This window comes from Rattus norvegicus, chromosome 5 (genome assembly GCF_021556685.1).
Source record: "Rattus norvegicus strain SHRSP/BbbUtx chromosome 5, alternate assembly SHRSP_T2T, whole genome shotgun sequence".
NCBI classification, from domain to species: Eukaryota; Metazoa; Chordata; class Mammalia; order Rodentia; family Muridae; genus Rattus; species Rattus norvegicus.
The window spans coordinates 30770524-30791276 of NC_141538.1; the positions used below are offsets into that span (position 1 = coordinate 30770524).

The 20753-nt window shown below is 41.6% G+C and overlaps 1 protein-coding gene across 4 annotated transcripts in view; it reads right to left on the bottom strand.

Moving 5' to 3' along the window:
* The window catches only part of Tmem67 (transmembrane protein 67), a 52892-nt gene that overhangs the window by 14747 nt on the left and 17392 nt on the right, over positions 1-20753 (bottom strand). For 2 of the 4 annotated variants that reach the window (NM_001107916.2, XM_087548794.1), the window contains 9 exon segments: positions 9954-10052; positions 10967-11023; positions 14248-14353; positions 15585-15708; positions 16398-16554; positions 18808-18873; positions 19312-19389; positions 20166-20274; positions 20388-20542. In NM_001107916.2, coding sequence (NP_001101386.3) covers positions 9954-10052; positions 10967-11023; positions 14248-14353; positions 15585-15708; positions 16398-16554; positions 18808-18873; positions 19312-19389; positions 20166-20274; positions 20388-20542 — 951 coding nt within the window. 4 annotated transcript variants of the gene reach the window in all.

Sequence of the window (20753 nt, forward strand, 5' to 3'; positions counted from 1 at the left end):
AAGGGGGCTCCTAGCCCCTCACTGGGCAGTATCTCTGGCTCCCACAATATCAATGCTTGATCTCTTTCAGGCATTGCTGCTGGAGCAGATTGATGATTCAGTGACTGCTCTAGAGAAGAACTTAGGGACATACATTGTCAACAATGACCACCACCCTTAGAAAACATTTTGAAAAATAAAGCTGTTAGTGAAGCTAGGTTGGAATGTTTTTACTCCTGTCTCTGATGTAAAAATTCTTTAGGGAACAATTTGAAGTTTAGAGAGACACACTCTTACTAGTTAAATAGGGACCTTTTATGGTCAGAGAACAAGAAAAATTGCATCGCTGGCTGACGTGACACTGGTGACAATTGAGTCCTTATACCCATTTTTGCCCTCAGCTTCCTGGTATGATTTGTTAAGGTTTGCTGATGAGTAGATATGCATTCTGAGGACTTAAAGTAGATATGACTGATTTTTGTCTAAAAGTTTACATTTATGATTCTTTTGAGATTCTTTTTTTTAATAAGATTTATTCATTTATTATATATAAGTACACTGTAGCTATCTTCAGACACACCAGAAGAGGGCATCGGATCTCTTTACAGATGGTTGTGAGCCACCATGTGGTTGCTGGGATTTGAACTCATGACCTCTGGAAGAGCAGTCAGTGCTCTTAACCGCTGAGCCATCTCTCCAGCCCCTTCTTTTGAGATTCTTACAAGATTACTTTTAAAGAGTAATAAAATAATTACTCCTTTCTTTGTAACTGCAAATTGCTGCCTGCCATTAAGAGGAACTGGCTGAGAAAACTACCTTGCTTGTTCACATTTTATTAATCTATAACAAGTAAGTTGCTTAGTTATGAATGTACATGGGTTTGGGGGGATACTTTGTTTCTTTATCTGTACGATTTACTGTTACTTCTTGTAAAGGTATTGGGGAACACGCTTTTTTCTTAATCATTTATTAGAAGAAAACTAAAATGTAATCACATTGTAATTTTATGCTTGAAAGATTTTTCTGGGATATACGAACCATGTAAGAAAGAATAAAGTGCGAGGGCTGGAGCATCCATCAAGTATGGAGAATACACACACACACACACACACACACACACACACACACACACACACACACACACCACACATATATATGTATATATATATATATATATATATATATACATATATAAATGAAACACTTGTCTGGGTGTGTATTAGAACTTGCTCCATCCAACAATTGTGTGCATTTATGTAGATATATGTAAAATACTTGGAGCCTGCTTGCTGGAGCTGGAGCATGTTCTAACTATTCTATGTGTAAATGTGTATATGTTTGTCTATAGGTCTGTATACATACATGTATGTATACATGTATGTGTGTATGAAGTTATTGGACTATGCCTTTTGTTTTATCCATTCTATGTGTTTGTTTGTGTGTGTGTGTGTGTGTGTGTGCGCGTGTGTGTCTATGTATGGATTTTCTCACTTTCCTTCTCTTACTGACCACCTCCAAGTAGTTAAGAGTCCATAGTTTTTCTGCTGGCCACAGGGAATGCTAGCCCCAGTAAATTAAGATTTGTTCCCTCAGAGCAAACTCTGCTGAGTAACTTTTTTTCTTTTCTCTTATTGGATTTTTTAAATTTACTTTAAATGTTAATAATGTTCTCTTTTTCAATTTCCCCTCCAGAAGCCTGCTATCCCATCCTGCCCCCCTGCTTCTATGAGGGTGTTCCCTCACCCACCCACTCACTCCCTCCCATCTCCCTGCCCTGACATTCCCATACACTGGGACATCAGGCCTTCACAGGACCAAGGGTCTCTCTTCCACTGATGCCCCACAAGGTCATCCTCTACTACATATGCGGCTGGAGACATATGTCCATCCCTGTATACTCTTGGGATGCTGGTTTAGTCCCTGGGAACTCTGGAGGGGTCTGGTTGGTTGATATTGTTATTCTTCTTATGGGGTTGCAAACCCCTTCAGCTATTTCAGTCCTTTCTCTAACTCCTCCATTGGGGACTCTAGTCTCAGTTCAATGGTTGGCTTCGAGCATCCGCCTCTGTATTTGTCAGGCTCTGGCAGAGCCTCTCAGGAGACAGCTATGTTAGGCTCCTGTGAGCATGCACCTCTTGGCATTCCCAACATTGTCTGAGTTTGTGAGTCCATGTGGGATGGATCCCCAGCTGTGGCAATCATTGGATGGCCTTTCCTTCAGTCTCTGCTCCACACTTTGTCTCTATATTTCCTCCTATGAATATTTTTGTACCCCCTTCTAAGAAGGACTGAAGCATCCATACTTTGGTTTTCCTTCCTCTTGAGCTTCATGTGGTTTGTGAATTGTATCTTGGGTATTCCTAGCTTTTGGGCTAATCCACTTATCAATGAATGCATACCATGTGTGTTCTTTTGTGACTGGGTTGCCTCACTCAGGATGTTATTTTCCAGTTCTATCCATTTGCCTAAGGATTTCATGAAGTCATTGTTTTTGATAGCTGAATAGAATTCCATTGTGTAAATGCACCTCATGTTCTGTATCCATTCCTCTGTTGAAAGACATCTGGGTTCTTTTCAGTTTCTGGATATTATAAATAAGGCTGCTATGAACATAGTGGAGCATGTGTCCTTGTTACATGTTCAAGCATCTTTTGGGAATATGCCCAGGAGTGGTTTGGCTGGGTCCTCAGGTAGTACTATGTCCAATTTTCTGAGAAACCACTAGACTGCTTTCCAGAGTGGTTGTACCAGTTTGCAATCCCACCAACAATGGAGGAGTGTTCCTCTTTCTCTGCATCTTAGACAGCATCTGCTGTCACCTGAGTTTTTGATATTAGCCATTCTGACTTGTGTGAGGTGGATCTCAGAGTTGTTTTGATTTGGATTTCCCTGATGACTAAGGATGTTGAACATTTCTTTAGATGCTTCTTGGCCATTCAAGATCCTCAATTGAGAATTCTGTTTAGCTCTGTAGCCCCCACGCCACCCAATCCCTTTATTAAAGGGTTATTTGATTCTGTGGAGTCGAACTTCTTGAATTCTTTGTATATGTTGGATATTAGTCCTCTATTGGATGTAGAATTGGTAAAGATCTTTTCCCAATCTGTTGGTTGCCATTTTGTCCTAATGGCAGTGTCCTTTGCTTTACAGAAGCTTTGCAATTTTATGAGGTCCCATTTGTCAATTATTGATCTTAGAGCATAAGCCATTGGTGTTCTGTTAAGGAAATTTCCCCCTGTGCCCATGTATTTAAGGTTCTTCCCCACTTTCTCTTCTATTAGTTTCAGTTTATCTGGTTTTATGTGGAGGTCCGTGATCAACTTGTACTTCAGCTTTGTACAAGACAATGAGAATGGGTCGATTTGCATTCTTCCACATGCTGACCTCCAGTTGAACCAGCACCATTTGTTGAAAAATGCTTTTATCCACTGGATGGTTTTGGCTCCTGTGTCAAGGAGCAAGTGACCATAGGTGTGTGGGTTCATTTCTGGATCTTCAATTCTATTCCATAGATCTACCATCCTGTCTCTATACCAATACCATATAATTTTTTATCACGGTTGCTCCGTAATACAGCTTGAAGTTAGGAATGGTGATTCCCCCAGAAGTTCTTTTATTGTTGAGAATAGTTTTTTTGCTATCTTGGGTTTTTTGTTATTCCCAATGAATTCGCAAATTGCTCTTTCTAACTCTATGAAGAATTGAGTTGGGATTTTGATGGGGATTGAATCTGTAGAATGCTTTTGGCAAGATGGCAATTTTTACTATATTAATCCTGCCAATCTATGAGCATGGAAGTTCTTTCCATCTTTTGAGATCTTCTTCAATTTCTTTCTTCAGAGATTTGAAGTTCTTGTCATACAGATCTTTCACTTGCTTGGTTAGAATCACCCCAAGGTATTTTATATTATTTGTGACTATTGTGAAGAGTGTTGTTTCCCTAATTTCTTTCTCAGCCTGTTTATCCTTACAGTAGAGGAAGGCTACTGATTTGTTTGAGTTAATTTTATATCCAGCCACTTTGCTGAAGTTGTTTATCAGCTGTAGGAATTTTCTGGTGGAATTTTTTGGGGTCACTTAAGTATATTATCATATCATCTGCAAATAGTGATATTTTGACTTCTTCCATTCCAATTTGTATCCCTTTGACCTCCTTTCGTTGTCCGATTGCTCTGGCTAGGACTTCAAGAACTATATTGAGTAAGTAGGGAGAGAGTGGGCAGCCTTGTCTAGTCCCTGATTTTAGTGGGATTGCTTCAAGTTTCTCTCCATTTAGTTTAATGTTAGCTACTGGTTTGCAGTATATTGCTTTTAGTATGTTTAGGTATGGGCCTTGAATTTCTGATCTTTCCAGGACTTTTACCATGAAGAGGTGTTAAATTTTGTCAAATGCTTTCTCAGCATCTAATGAAATGATCATGTGTTTCTTTTTTTTTTCCCTATGGGTTTGTTTATATAGTGGATTATGTTGATGGATGGGTTTCCATATATTGAACCATCCCGGAATCCCTGGGATGAAGCCTACTTGATCATGACTGATGATTATTTTGATATATTCTTGGATTCCTTTGGGAGAATGATTTTTTGAATTTCCTCAGAATCTGTTGTTATATCTCCTTGTTCATTTCTAATTTTGTTAATTTGGATACACTCTCTGTGCCCTCTAGTTAGTCTGGCTAAGGGTTTATCTATCTTGTTGATTTTCTCAAAGAACCAGCTCCTGGTTCTGTTGATTCTTTCTATGGTCCTTTTTGTTTCTACTTGGTTGATTTCAGCTCTGAGTTTGATTATTTCCTGCCTTCTATTCCTCTTGGGTGTATTTGCTTCTTTTTGTTCTAGAGCTTTTAGGTGTGCTATCAAGCTGCTAATGTATGCTCTCTCCAGTTTCTTTTTGGAGGCACTCAGAGCTATGAGTTTTCCTCTCAGCACTGCTTTCATTGTGTCCCATAAGTTTGGGTATGTTGTGCCTTCATTTTCATTAAATTCTAAAAAGTCTTTAATTTCTTTCTTTATTTCTTCCTTGACCAAGTTATCACTGAGTAGAGCGTTGTTCAACTTCCAATGTATATGTGGGTTTTCTGTTGTTTTTGTTGTTATTGAAGACCAGTCTTAATTCGTGGTGATCTGATAGGATGCATGGGATTATTTCAGTCTTTGTATTTGTTTGGTCAATTTTGGAGAAGGTACCACGAAGTGCTGAGAAGATATATTTTTTTGTTTTAGGATGAAATGTTTTATAGATATCTGTTAAATCCATTTGGTTCATAACTTCTGTTAGTTTCCCTGTGTCTCTGTTTAGTTTCTGTTTCCAGGATCTGTACATGGATGAGCGGGGTGTTTACGTCACCCACTATTATTGTGTGCGGTGCAATGTGTGCTTTGAGCTTTAGTAAGGTTTCTTTTATGAATGTAGGTGCCCTTGCATTTGCAGCATAGATATTCAGGATTGAGAGTTCATCTTAGTGGATTTTTCCTTTGATGAATATGAAGTGTCCTGCCTTATCTTTTTTGATAACCTTTGGTTCAAAGTCAATTTTATTTGATATTAGAATGGGTACTCCCATTAGAATGGGTACACACAAATGGTTTCTTGGGACCATTTGCTTAGAAAAAAATTTCCCAGTTTTTTACTCTGAGGAAGTTTCTGTCTTTGTCAGTAAGGGGTGTTTCCTGTATGCAGCAAAATGCTGGATTCTCTTTACGTATCCAGTCTGTTAGTTTGTGTCTTTTTATTGGGGAGTTGAGTCCATTGATGTTGAGAGATATTAAGGACCAATGATTGCTGTTTCCTGTTACTTTTGTTGTTAGAGGTGGAATTATGTTTGTGTTGCTGTCTTGTTTTGGGTTAGTTGACAGATTACTTTCTTTTTCTAGGGTGTAGTTTCCTTCCTGTGTTGGAGTTTTACATCTGTTATCTTTTGTAGTGCTGGGTTTGTGGAAATATATTGTGTAAATTTGGTTTTGTCATGGAATATCTTGGTTTCTCCATCTATGTTAATTGAGAGTTTTGTTGGATACAGTAACCTGGGCTGGCATTTGTGTTCTCTTAGGGTCTGTATGACATCAGTCCAGGATCTTCTGGCCTTCATAGTCTCTGGTGAGAAGTCTGGTGTCATTCTGATAGGTCTGCCTTTATATATTACTTGACCTTTTTCCCTTACTGCTTTTAATATTCTTTCTTTGTTTAGTGCATTTGGTGTTTTGACTATTATGTGACATGAGGACTTTCTTTTCTGGTCCAATCTATTTGGAGTTCTGAGGCTTCTTGTATGTTTATGGGCATCTCTTTCTTTAGGTTAGGGAAGTTTTCATCTATAATTTTCTTGAAGATATTTACTGCTCATTTAAGTTGGGAGTCTTCACTCTCTTCTATACCTATTATCCTTAGCTTTGATCTTCTCATTGTGTCCTGGATTTCCTGGATGTTTTGGGCTAGGAGCTTTTTGTTTTTGCATTTTACATTATCTTTGATGGTTTTGCCCCTGAGATTCTCTCTTCTATCTCTTGTATCCTGATGTTGATGCTTGGGTCTATGACTCCTGATCTCTTTCCTAGGTTTTCTATCTCCTGGTTTGTCTCCTTTTGTGATTTCTTTAATGTTTCTATTTCCATTTTTAGATCCTGAATTATTTTGTTCAATCCCTTCACCTGTTTAGTTGTGTTTTCCTGTAACTCTTTAAGGGATTTTTTTTGTGTTTCCTCTTTAAGGGCTTCTACCTGTTTACCTGTGTTGTCCTGTATTTCTTTAAGGGAGTTATTTATGTCCTTCTTAAAGTTGTCTAACATCATCATGAGATGTGATTTTAAATCAGAATCTTGCTTTCCTGGTGTGTTGGGGTATCCAGGAATTGCTGTGGTGGGAGAGCTGGGTTCCGAAGATGCCAAGTGGCCTTGGTTTCTGTTGCTTAGCTTCTTGCATTTGCCTCTCGCCATCTGGTTGTCTCTGGTGTTAGTTGGTCTTCCTGTCTCTGACAGTGGCTTGACCCTCCTGTTTGTCAGCATTCTTGGGAGATGAGTTCTCTCCCAGCAGGATCCGGGCACAGAGAGCTGTCACACAGGGTCAGCTCTGAGTGCAGATGGAAACTCAAAGGACCCTGTCCCAGACTGCTACTTGGTTCCTGAAGGCTCCAGGTGGGTCCCTCAGAGCAGAAGTGGTGGTCCTTCCTGAGCTCTAGGTGTGTCAGCACTCCTAGAAGACTAGCTCTCTCCCAGTGGGATCTGAGTACAGAGAACTGTGGCCCTGAGTAACTTTTCTAATCACTAGCTTTGGCAGCAGCCCCTGTAGGTATCTGGATTTACCCCTAAGCACTGATCCCCCAATGAATTCCTGCCACAGATTACCCACCATGTGGATACCAAAGCTGGTCACTGGCAAGAACTCAAGTCTGCCTGTGTGGCAGGTACCTTAACTGAGATATTTTATTGGTCCATGAATATTATTATGTCTTATTTATTGATGGATTTATTTATTTTTTATTATTTTAGCATTATGCGTGCATGTGTGCATGTGCAGGTGCCAGCAGAATTCAGAAGAGGGCATCAGATCCTCTGTAGCTAGAGTTACAGGTGATTTTTGAGCTGGGAATTGAGCTTGGGTCCTCTGGAAGAGCCGTGTAGACTTTTGATCACTGAGCCTCTCCAGCCCACTGAGCATTACTCTAACAGTAGTAACAGTGCGTGCTCATCTCCTCCCACCTGAAGCTTTGCTTCATACACACACTGCCAGTTACAAAGTGCAGCTGAGTTTGCCTGATTTGTTTTTTCCCCGAATCCTGTTCATTCCATCGCTGCTTCAATCCCTCTCATCTTACAGTTTATGAGACGGGGAACTGCTTCCAGATTTCCTCAGTTTGTCTTTGCTGCCCAAATACATCTTGTATCCACAGTTATATTATGTGGTGTCATTTGTTGTACAAAAGGATTGAAACGTGCTCATGTTGGGTATATACTGAGCTGCATCTCAGGCCCCGAGAGTCAGCTTTCTCAAATGTAAATTGGGTTATATCACACTTTTCTTAAAAACAGAAAATGACTACTCACTAAATTCTTGACTCACAAGATCCTTCACAGCATGGACCAAAGCCTGCCTTCTACTTGGCTCGCATGTAGCTTCAACCACTTGCTCAATGTTAACCTCTTCACGGTTCCATCTCAAGTACTTTGTGGAGAGCAACTGTCATCGTTTTATCAAGAGTCCTTCCCTTTCTCTGTCATGAACTCTGAGGGCAGGCTCCGTTGTCTGTGTTACTCTCATCACCCAGTACCTGACACTCTACAACCGACCCGCGGTGACCACTGTGGGATGAACAGGTTAAAGTTGATGTCCATGGAAGGCCAGCTTTGACTACCCCAACAGGAGCACAAACCCTCTTGCTCCGACTCCTTACCCTACTGGCCTTGGAGTCCAGAAGACAGCCTGGCTACACAAGCTGATACAGAGCCTTCCCCATGCTGCTGTTGAGTTACTGCAAAAGTTAAGCAGAAAACCTAAGCTCTACTTCCCTTTTGTCACAGTCAAATGGCACTAATAACAATGCCCAGCTAGATAGAGGTATGAGAAAAACTATACATGTAAAAACTTAAAAATGTGCCTGGTGCACAGTAAATATTCAATATATGTTAGGCAAAATAAATTTCAAAGATTAAATGAGAAGTGTACTGGTTGGTTTTGTGTGTCAGCTTGACACAAGCTGGAGTTATCACAGAGAAAGGAGCAGAGCATCCCCTGAAGAAATGTCTCCAGGACACCCAGCTGTAAGGCATTTTCTCAACTAGTGATTAATGGGGGAGAGCCCAGCCCATTGTGGGTGCTGCCAACCCTGGGCTGGTGGTTCTGGGTTCTATGTGAGAGCAAGGTGAGCAAGCCAGGGGAAGCAAGCCAGTAAGTAACATCCCTCCATGGCCTCTGCATCAGCTCCTGCTTCCTGACCTGCTTGAGTTCAGTCCTGACTTCCTTTGGTGATGAACAGCAATGTGGAAAGTGTAAACTGAGTAAACCCTTTCCTCACCAACTTGCTTCTTGGTCATGATGTTTTGTACAGGAATAGAAACCCTGACTAAGACGAGAAGTAAACTGTAAATTTAATGCAGTAAAAGGTAGAAGAATATCTTTTGGTGTTGAGATGGACAAGTTTTTTTAAATGAAATAAACATCATATATATAATACACATAACATTCATATGACAGTGTGGAACTTAAATACTAGATGCTAACTATATATTGACTGTTAAAGGTATAGATAACAGGTAGCTCATAAATTTACATAAAAGATTTCAACATGGATATCAAAAAGGAGATTAATACTTTCAAAGGACAAACTCCTTCATTTGAATAAGAAAAAGAAGAAATCTAACAGAAAAGTGAGCAAGAGACATAAATAGTTCACAGAAAAGGAAGCCTAAACCTTTAAAGTATGAAAGGCTGGAGGTCTACATTCGTTCCTGTCAGCCCGCACTGGAAGAAAAAAATAAAGATACAAATAAAAGCTGGAGAGATGGCTGAGCAGTTAGAACACGTCCTGCTCTTGCACATGTCCGACTCTCAGCACCCCTCTCTCACGACCCGCTATAACTTCTGTTCAGGGGACCTGGTGTCCTGTCCTCTTCTGGTTCCAGGCACACATGTGTACATGCAGGCAAAACGCCATGAAATGAAAAATTGAAAGTACATGAAAAATAGAGAAAATAAAATCAATATATGCCATTATACTGGACAAATCAGCAAGGTTGAAACATACCAAGCAATGGCCAAGACGAAAATACGAATGGTGGTGCGAATGTGGATGGGCTGTGGGATCCCGAAACTATGGGACTAAGTGAGCTTGCATATATTCTATGGCCTCAAAATAATTTTCCTAACTTAAACTCCAGAAAAATCAAAGGCAAATTTCTTCTTCATCTTCTAGCTGTATCTTATGAGAAGGATCCAGAATAGTCAAAAGATTAAAAAAATTCATTTAAAAACAAACGTGTACCTGTAGGTCAATCATGGGGCTCCCAATGCGTCTCTTCCACCCTGCCGTCTTCAAGAGAGATGATAGCACAGCCAGCCCGCCCAACACACCCAAAGCAATCTAGAACAGAAGACGCAAACGAGAGAGGAGAACACTTAGAACTCACTACTTCCTCTCACTGGTACCGAAACACCACTGCAAATAGAAAGTGAACAAATCAAACATGGATGGGGCGGTTGCAATGACCTGGAAGCTGAACGAGATTCCAGTGGCTACGTCTGGGGGAAACTGAGCAAGAAAAACGAATAGCAAGGGAGTATAAAATCACCCACATTAAATATCCACGAGGTCACATTGACTTAGACAAAAAACTGAATAAATCATTTGTGAGGGCAAGGGTAAAGCTGTTTTATAATAAACTTCCAATTTGTAAATTCAGAAGAAATGACGGAGATAAAACACGTCAGGCAAACACCACGGTGATGTTTTCTGCAGACAGGCGTCACCAACAGGCACCAGCATTAGAGGGCAGCAGTTGTGGAGACGGCTCAGAGCCCATATCATACCCACGGAAAAATCAGTGTCATACAATTGCAGTCTTAGTGCTGCAAAGGCAGAGACTGAGGACCTGAAGCTCGCTGGTTGGCTAGTCATGTCAAACCTGCGAGCTCCAGGTTCAGTGAGAGACCCATCTTACACACACACACACACACACACACACACACACACACACACACACACCCTTTGACTCCAGGCACTGAACAAGGGCTGATGTGTTCCTATAGAAGATGTGACAACTGAAAGCAGTGAAGGATCAGAAAAAGGATGGAGACGAGCATGTATAGCATGTATAGCATGTATAGTGTTTAAACACAGGGCTACGCCACTATTAATCGCCTGGTTACCATCGCTGTATCAGAAGGGAGCCAAGACTTCTGTACACAGAGCAAATCTGCTTTCACAACTTTACTCCCATCTGCACAGTTTAAAATTGAAAACGGATGGAGATATTTAACAAGAAAGAAGGTACTCACATCTGTCTGGACAAATGCATCTCCTTGATTCATCTCATATTTCACTGAGAAGGAAATCTGGGATTTAAAAGAGAACAGACCGATCATACTAGAATTCAACATCATACACCCGTGTTCAAAATAATGAACTTGTACCTGGAGTGCTATTGTTTAACAATCACTATGGTGGATGTCAGCCTTTACTCACAGAGAGATATGCTTTTCTGAGAACTTTTACACTGCACTAAGTCTCTCTCTTGAATGTGCACAAGAGGAACGAAAGGTTTCTTAGGAATGGAGGTCTCTGGCCGCAGTTCAAGCCAAGCTAATTATAGTTTACTTCCAGACAGACTTTTGTTGCTGAGAAATATGACTGACCTTGTGTCACACATTTATCAACTAGCTAAACAACTATCCCCTAAGAAGGCAGAATACTCAAATGTCTGAACAGGAATCCGTGGACTGCATGGTATTAAGATACAAGAGAAAATGATCACAGAGACTGAAGTGACCATCACAGGCCCTGTATGGGTCTGAGCTAGGTCCTGCATATGTTATGATTGTGTAGCTGAGTGTTCTTGTGGGACTCCTAATAGTGGGACTGTATGTGGGGAATATCTCTGACAATTTTGCTTATGCTTTTTCTTCTTACTGTGCTGCCTCATTCAGCCTTGATATGAACATTTGTGCCTGCCTTTTTAAAAGGGAAACTGAGGAGAAGTGGATCTGAAGGAGAGGGGATGTGTGTGTGTCGGGGGGACTGGGAGGAGTGGAGGGAGGGGAAACTGTAAAGATACAAGAGAAAGAACCACAGTATGAGAGGTGGGAGAAGCAGTTCCTTTGACTTTACAAGGGCTACAGAAGAGTGAATTCCAGGAAGGCCAGTGGAGTCTAGAGTGCAGTATCAGATGTAGAAATACTAAGGTAAAGATGGCTGACCTTCGTGAGAGATTTTCAGAGAAGAAAAATGTCAAGAGCTGGAGTGGAAGCAATGAGTCAAATGGTTGGACAATGGAAGGAAGAGAAGCAGTGCAGGCTGAGGAAAGATCTGACTGGCTGTTAGTTGCTTCAGTATGTTTTTAAGGTGACGCACTCAAGAGTTTTACAAGAGAAGGGTCTCAGAGATGCCGGCTGAATATCAGCTAGGGAGAAGGGGCCTCACACAGGCGCAAGGTTAGCTGAGGATGGGAAAGGACAAGCAAGACAGGAAACAAAGCAGAGTCCTTTCTTAGGCCTTAGAGAGGAAACCCAAGGGAACTCCTGTTGGATGGCCGACCTGCTTGGTGAGGCAGGAAGTGAACCCAGCTGCTGAGGCTACAGAGGGAAGGACGGTGCTCAGAACTCAAACACAGCTTTCGTAAGGGCTGTCATAAGAATGTCAGAGGACATAATTACATTTTAATTAACATGTACTGTAACAAAATGATCACACAACTGCGTATCTTGCATTTACAATGAATTTGAGATGAGCCTCATCAAATCAAGGTAGTTCATTACTCTAAATTTCTTTTTCTTCTTTTACCTTTAGACTTTTATTTATTTATTGCACGTGTGCGTGTGTGCGTGTGTGACGTATGTGAGGGTCAGAGGACAGCTTTGTAGTCAGTTCTTTCCTTCCACCATTAGGTGTTCCCGGATGGCAGCCATGCTGTCTGGCGTCTGCCGAGCACCCTTATTTGCGGAGAACCCTTACCCACAGAGAAACCAGCTCGTGCTCCTCTTTCATTTCTTATGTTGCAGTTTCTCAAGGCTTAGCTTGCAAATTGTGGGCAATACTAGTATTTAAAGAAAAGAGTGCTTGCATTAAAATAAGTATACTTACTAGGAAATTTTAATCCAGGAGCCTCTTTTGTTGTTGTTCGGCATGTTTCTGGGTTTTCTTCTCTGGGGCTAGTGTATGTAACCCAGTGGACAGAAGCTGACTTGACCTAATTGGCTTTGGTACTACAAATGAGGAAAAGGTCTTATGTAAGTTGTATTATGTCCTTCTTTTGAACTGGTTCTCAGCCTGTGGGACACTACCACTGCAGGGGTCTCATATCTGGTTATTTATTTCCAACTCACTACAATAGCAAAATTAGTTATGAAGTAGCAACAAAAATAATTTATGTGTGTCTGAGAGCCCCACCTGTTAGAGAGAAAGCTATACATCCACACAACCTGAGGAACTGTATTAAAGGGTCACGGTGTTAGGAAAGTCAAGAACCACTGCTTGTTATAAGAGCCTGGTCACAAACAGGGTAGGAGCACCACACACACCAGCTAAGCAACGTAGAAGATTAAAAATAAAGAGAACAGCGAAGAGCAGAATGATAGAAATCAAGTTATTGGTGATAAGGAAGGCTTATCTCCTACTTCACGTGTCCCAGAGGACAGGCAATCTCCAGTGAATCTCCAGGACAAAGTAAAGTGACGGGATTTCCTATTCCATTCTGTCCCTCTCTTGTTTATCTGTCTCCAAGCAGGAATGCTCTCTCCTAGGGACAGACCCTCGGAGGCACTGGCCATGCGTGACCCGCGTTAGCCACGCCTTTTCTTTGGTACAGCCTGACTTTTGGAGGTCTGAGCTCTCCATCTTTCAAAGGTGGGTCCTCTCCTTCACTATTTAGTGAAATCAGGGCTGCAGGTCCAGACTTCACTCTCTGGTCCATCTCAGTCCTCCTAGTTACAAAGCTGATGATTTTCATCCGTCTGTTTGTTAAAGCATCTCTGTCCGGCCACCCATGGAATGTTGAGCCCACGTATACCCACTGTAATTTCTGAGTTGCTGGTTCGACCAGGCAAGGAAACAAAAAGCAAATGATCAGAAAAGACAGAGGCAGATGCTATGGGCCTCAGTGTAACAGGATGGTAGGTATGCGTGGCCACCGGTAATCCCTCCACTGAGACACTGAAAGAACGGCTCAGTGGTCAAGAGTGCATACTGCTCTTGAAGAGGACCTGAGTTCAATGCCCAGGTCCCAGTTTGAGGAGCCATCCTCGATCCACCTCACTCCAGCTCAGTTGCAGGGGAACCTGACAGCTCTGGCCTGCATGGAGCCTGTACTCACTCGCTGCCCCTCCCCCACTACACACATACACATAATAAAAAACAAAAATTTCATTCACTATTGCCTTTTAATATTCTAATATTAAAATAAGAGCTTAGCTTCTCTTTCATTAGACACTGATAATTAAGATTGAGTATATAAACAAAGGGATTTGTTTAAAACTTTAAAATATATCACCTTAACCATGATAAGCTACAACAGCATTACAGTGACATTTGCAAACACAAGGTCACTGACTGACGAAGAACTCACCTTCACAGACTGGCTATAAGCATTTTTGATGTCAATGTCACTGTAGGCAATGGTGAGTAAGGGAGTGTAGATGTTTCCATTCTTTGTGTTGGGTACAAGGCGTATGCTGTTAAAAGAAAATAGACTGCTAAATATATTTAACCCCTTAGGCATATATTTATCATTCTCTTAATTTGGTATAGGCTGTCTTGATATTTTAGTAAGGACTAGGGGAGGCTCAGTATAAACTAAGAGTTAAACCACAGCTCATTCTCATTGGTTAAAAACTTTAACACAAAAGTACACTCCAGGAGACAAGCACTAGGCTCTGATAGATGTGTTTTATATATATATATATATATATATATATATATATATATATATATATATAACCACTGAAGTGCTGTGAGACACACATAGGAACAGCAGAAAGAGCTACACTACATGGCACCTAAACAAAAGCAGATAAAATGTGGCGCTTCAGATAAAGATGAATCTTTACCAAAACACACGACACATTTAGTTTTGTTTCGGGAATAACTTGGCAGCTACGATGCATTAGTAACATATAGTTAGTGAGCCCAAGAAGAAGAGTGCCAGCACGGCCTCACCGAGGCCAAGCCCACCGTGGTTAGGTCTGATTTCATTGGTGTTAGGAATTCTGCAGTGGCTGGTGAGCACGTTAAAGCAGTGCAAATGGGTGTCAGCATGGAGTACGAGGAGGCTCCCACGGTGCCCCACCCATAAGCTTACTATGAGAGCAAACGAACAGCGAGAAACGATGAGTATGAAGTGCTCTGAGAGTAAAACCAGTGCAGTCACAACACATGTTAGGACACGCTAGGGCACATTAGGACACGCTGCAGTGGGCGGTTCAGTCAAGAACCACTATTACATGGAAGAGAGAACACAGGCTGCACGGTGCCACGCTACAAGTGGGGGGTTTTAGAACGAGAGGGATGCTGGCTAATCTGGGTCAATCTAGACTCTAGATTCTAGACAGAGAGCCAGGAAAAGAAGTCAGGTTGGAGAGGCTGAAGACACTATTCCTAAGCTCTTACTAAAGTACCACTGCAGCCACTGATATTACCTTCCTTCCTCTCTCAGCCCTCTGTCTTCCCCAGGTACCGAGAGGTCAAGAACACATGAATTCGCACAAGCTCCTGAGGGCGGCTGGTATCAGTTTCCAGCTTTATCCTTTAACCTTTGCTGGACTCTGCCAATCTACTCATATCTAGGGAGAGCTTAGGTGCTGTTTTGGCTCAGTTCTCCCTATTGTTTCAGTCTGGTGATGACTGGTGTATACCTTCCTCAGTGTATACCTTCACACATCTACATAGTCATCAGGCAGCTTTTACCTCAGTGATATCTGGGTAGCAACTCGAATTACTCTTGGCTGATTTCCTAGGTCATTTTCTCGTCCACTTACTGCATCCACTAAGAAAATGCGCCGAGTCAGAAGCCACTTGCTGGAGCTACTGTCTGTTATTATAAAAAGAGGAAAAGGCAGCATTAGGAAAGCTGTGATCAAACTGCTTCTGTCGGCACTCACGGCACTCACTGAAGAAATCAACATTAAAACCTTGTCTTTTGTGTATGATGGCCACATAATAAGAAACTGTCAGGCGTCTCTGCTCCTTGCCTAGGTCACATTTTATAGCATGGGTAGCAACAAAAGAAATTAGTTTGTCTCAAAATAGGGTCGGAAACAGAGAAGAAAACGTCTCAGTTCACAATTCTATTTGTTATTCTAGGGATATACTCTCAGCAAGGGAATGATATCTTGAAAATCAAATTAATAAATGGCCTAAAGCTGCAGCAGTTTTACTAGTTGATTGTACCTTGGCTCATACTGTATAAAATTGTACACTAAAAGGATCCATAAAAAGGGAGGTGGAGCTGGAGAGATGGCTCAGTGGTTAAGAGCACTGGCTGCTCTTCCAGAGGTCCTGAGTTCAAATCCCAGCAACCACATGGTGGCTCACAACCATCTGTAATGGGATCTGATGCTCTCTTCTGGTGTGTCTGAAGAGAGCTACAGTGTACTTATATATAAATATTTTTAAAAAAGAGGATCCACAATCAGCATCATCATCCCTGGTTCCTGAAATGATCATATTTGGTTTACATCTATTGATCTCAGCTATGAGAGAGCAGGGGAGAATGCTTACCTTGGTTCACAAACAGTTTATTATGTTGAAGATTGAGGTTTAACACTGGGATAGCCCAAAGGTAATGATGTTGCACTTCATCAGTATATTCCAGGTAAATATCATAAAACACAGGACTGGGAAAGTCAGCCAGGAGTTTAGAGAGAGAGATTTCACACTAGGACGTAAAATAAAAATAAACACACCACAACTCAAAATTAGAAAGCATATCAAACTTTCTCTTTTTAACTTTATAAAGTATCTTTATATTATTTGCATGACTTCCAAGAGACTTCCAAATATAAATTTCTAAAAGTACCACTCGAAAAAAGAAAAAAAACAAAGAAAACGAAAATGTCAACCAGTGAAGAACTTTTCTATTTTTAATCTATAACATGAAGAGATTGGCTTTTAGTTCCAATACTAAATATATATCAAAGAAGAGGCTTAAAGTGCTGTCCTACGGGAGGAATAAAAAGGTTTTTTTGTTTTGTTTTGTTTTTCCTGATGCACAGGACTGGCTCCCTTCAGGAGGGTTAAGCCCATCTCTGACTGTCCCCTACCGGTCTATACTCACCTGCTCTTACCAGTCCAGTCCAGTCCAGTTCCTTTCCACGTATGTACGTGCCAGGCCCTCCTAGCCTCCCAACATCACAAGTGTGGGTTCTGCACAGACTCCTTCCTTGCTATGGTCCATCCAACTTCTGCTCATTGTATACCTTGAGTAGCACTGACTCTGCAGTCCTTCTGTACACCCCGAGAACTGATGTCGTATGCCTGTCTACAGTGTAACACTTGAATAGTTGCTGCCATTCTCTGCCTACATAGTTAGGGTCCTTACTGAGCTGTGAACTACTTCTGTGAGTAACAGTTACACTGCGGTAATCATGGTTTTACATCTATCAGAACATGGACCTGAGGTGACCATTTTATAATCGCCTAACATTACTGTGTCCCACTGAAGCACAGACACCAAGTTCCTCACTCAGTTGTTTTATGAATTGAGTGGGACTTCATTGAGAAAATGCTGGGTACATCACCCTGTAGTTCACACCTGCAAAGCCTCCCTTCCTGTAGTCCACACTGTTATAAAAAGATGTCAAAACACCTTGTAGGCCACTTCTGACCATAAAATTCACGTTCACGGTAGAAAATTAGGAAAATATAAGATATAAAACAAAAATCATCTCTGGCACAACTGTCCAATATTAATCAATAAAAATGTTTATTTTCCTCCAATGACTTTTTCAGGAAGGCACTGTTCACTGGGGTTTTGTTCTGTGTGTGTGCACATACAAGACGTTAAGAAACATTTTTATATGCTACTGAGATCTTTCAAATGTTACCATTTGTACCATACTGCAGTGTCAAAGTGAAAGAAAGTCATGACAGGAAGGAGAAAGGGAAGTCTGGAGACTGGTGTGTGTAAGGGAGGTTCTGATACTAAGGTCTCCTTCCTTATTTGGTTCTTGATTTGTCAATAAAGAAGGCCAGGAGCCAATTGCTGGGCGGAAGGTACAGGCGGGATTTCTGGGTCGCAAGAGGAAAAGGAGGTGCAGAGAAGGAGAGAAGGGGCTTTTCTGTCATGCTTTGGGGGAAGGAGGATGCTGCAATCATGTAAGGCCTCGGGGAGAGACAGGGCCTGCAGCCTCAGCTAGGGGTGGGTGGCCCAAGACACTTGGCAGGGCTACTTGGAACAAGCCACTAAGTCTAGGACAGAAGGAGAGACGGAGATAATAAATTGGTAAGGGCACGGATTTCCAGGCAGGAGAGAGTTGTGCCCAGCAATTGTGCCTCGTGGGCAGGTTGTAAAGCAACAGAGCGGTCTGCGTGTCTTTTGTCTGCAGATTCAAGGGTTTTGGGTGGAAGCTGGTGACGAGACTCCGGAACCTGAGGTGGGTAGAGAGAGAGGCTGGCTCAGGGCTGGCAGTGGCCACCCTGGAGCTAAGCCGGGGGTGGGGGTGGGGGGATGGAGAGGGCAGCTGGTAGTGCAGCGGCTCACAGGCAAAGGTGGTAGTGTGTTCTTAAAATTACACACAACCGGGATGTGGTAAAAGAAAGAGAAGGAGGCACTGTTGTTTTGTTGGGCGGTAAACGGAGCAGAGAATTACGTCTTTAGTAGCCTCTAAACACAAGGTAGTATTTTACATTTGTTCCGGAGCGCTCAGCAGGGGCGTTCTGTGGAGGACACAGAAGCCTACCTGCGTGCAGTTGCGGAGCTGACCTTGAAAGTCACACACTGTAGAATATTTAACTCTGTAGATGCTAAGGAACTTTCGTCTTCAACATTTTCTATGCCCAGACCATAGAAGATTTATTAATTCATGAAATTGTTCTTACTATTAAAATAATTTGAGTTAAAAAAATTCACCTATCATTCCAGTCACTTGAATGAAGGGAAATACAGGCTGTCTAACAGAGTCACACTCACGTTTTGCTGGTACGTTGTTCCAAAAGAATATGCAGCATCTAGTCTTCTCTCGGTGTCTGGACAAAGCTTCGATAGAGAATACAACTGGTAAGTGTCTCTCACAAACGCCTTTGCTGGAAGAGCTCTGTGGCTCCCATGTGAACAGATGCCCTATCTTCTACTTTTTTAATGTATGAAGGCCACAAAAAGCTAAGGATGTATTAACAATTTTAATATTGGCAAGATGGCTCAGGAGGTAAGGGCACGGTCCACCACGCTTCAGTCTCTGGGACCAGAAGGAGAGAACGGATTTACACAAATTGTCCTCAGTCCTTCCTACATGTAACATGTATGCATGAACACACACACACACACACTGACTGTAACTTTAAAGTTCTCATTTAAAGCATCAGGAATGCTTTCACTGATTCTCTTCAAGCAATACTCTGTCTGTCTGTTCCTCTACTCTTTGCTTCAGACAAAAATAAAGTACATTAGTAATACCTTAGCTGGACTCATACTTACCTGTAGAACACCACCTTTTACAGTTTGCCATCTGATGAAGTTTCCTCGTATATCGTAGGAAGCAGCAACAAACTTCAGCTTTATGTTTTGGTTAGAGAACAACAGCAGTATTAAGTTAAATACGCTATGAGGGTAGTTTTCATTACTGACTACCTTTTCAATGTTAGCACTGTTTTTGTTGAAATTTTAAATCCCACCTCATTTATTTGAAATTAACCCTACTATCTATATAGTTCAATATACTTTAAACAGGACTGGTGTTTTGCAGAAGTGTTATTTTAGGATTTAGGGGCAGCACAGTGGCAGGTACCTTCCTCTCAGATCTGTTACATGAGATGAGTATGGGGAAAGACATAGGACCTTATTCTGGAAAGCTCAACGGTTAGAGGTGAGAACTAGGAGCTGTGACAGTCTGTGACATTCTGTAAGCACATGTGATAGACAGGTGTTTGCATTAGGTGATGAAATGCCTCTTCCCAACCCTCCAAGGACCACCATGCCCACACAATCCAGATGTCTATGCAGCAAAGTGAGACAGCCCAACCCCGCACTCATTTCTATGAGCAGCTGATATTTACATAGCTGAGTATGTAAACTTTGTATGTTTAAGTATGTTTAAATACTTAAACAATATGTTTGTATTGTTTGACTATGTAAAAAATCTTGGAAACAAGTATAACTAGTGATTGTGTCTTTTTTCTGACACTGGGGACTGAGGGATTGAAGCCAGGTCTATGCATGTAGGTCGGGCAGGCGTGCCACTCCTGAGCCCTACCTCTAGCCATAGTTAGTTTTCTATCTTAAAGTTTGGAGATCATGTGTGGTCACTGCTCCCATTGTACAGGGACTTGTACCTGGTTTTGTCCTTTAAAACTGAAATTTGTAGGAAGAGGGGTAGTACTGAGAACTTGAGAAGCCAATCCTGGCTGGTCTCCGTAAAACAGCCAAGGAAGGTTCTGTCTCCTACAAACAATCAGACTCGGCTTAATAAATGGAAGCAATAGTTCATATTATTAGCATTCATGAAATAGCACTGAATTCACTTGGGAGTATTTCATCAATCCCAGTACCCTCACCAGAACGGGACAGAATGCACGCCGGTCAGCCCAGCAGCGCCTTCGAAGACGTAGTGGAACAGTCGGCAAGCATCGAATGTAGTCGAGTCGTAAGAGTTCATGTTCATCACGCACATATTCCCGAGAGCTTGGCAAGATGTCAGGTTGCTGTGAGTCTACACAGGAAACAGGGCTCATTAGCAGGGAAGCAAAAGTTAAAAGAAAATTGTCTCATTTTAATTGTATCAAACCTACTAATTACTTTGTATTTTACTTTTGCCTTTGTAATACTTTTTCTGTAGCTCAAGTAGACAATAATCTTTTAAGTATTTGTATTGACATGTCTGTGGGCTTTGCCTGCATATGTGTCTGTACCATGTTCATGCT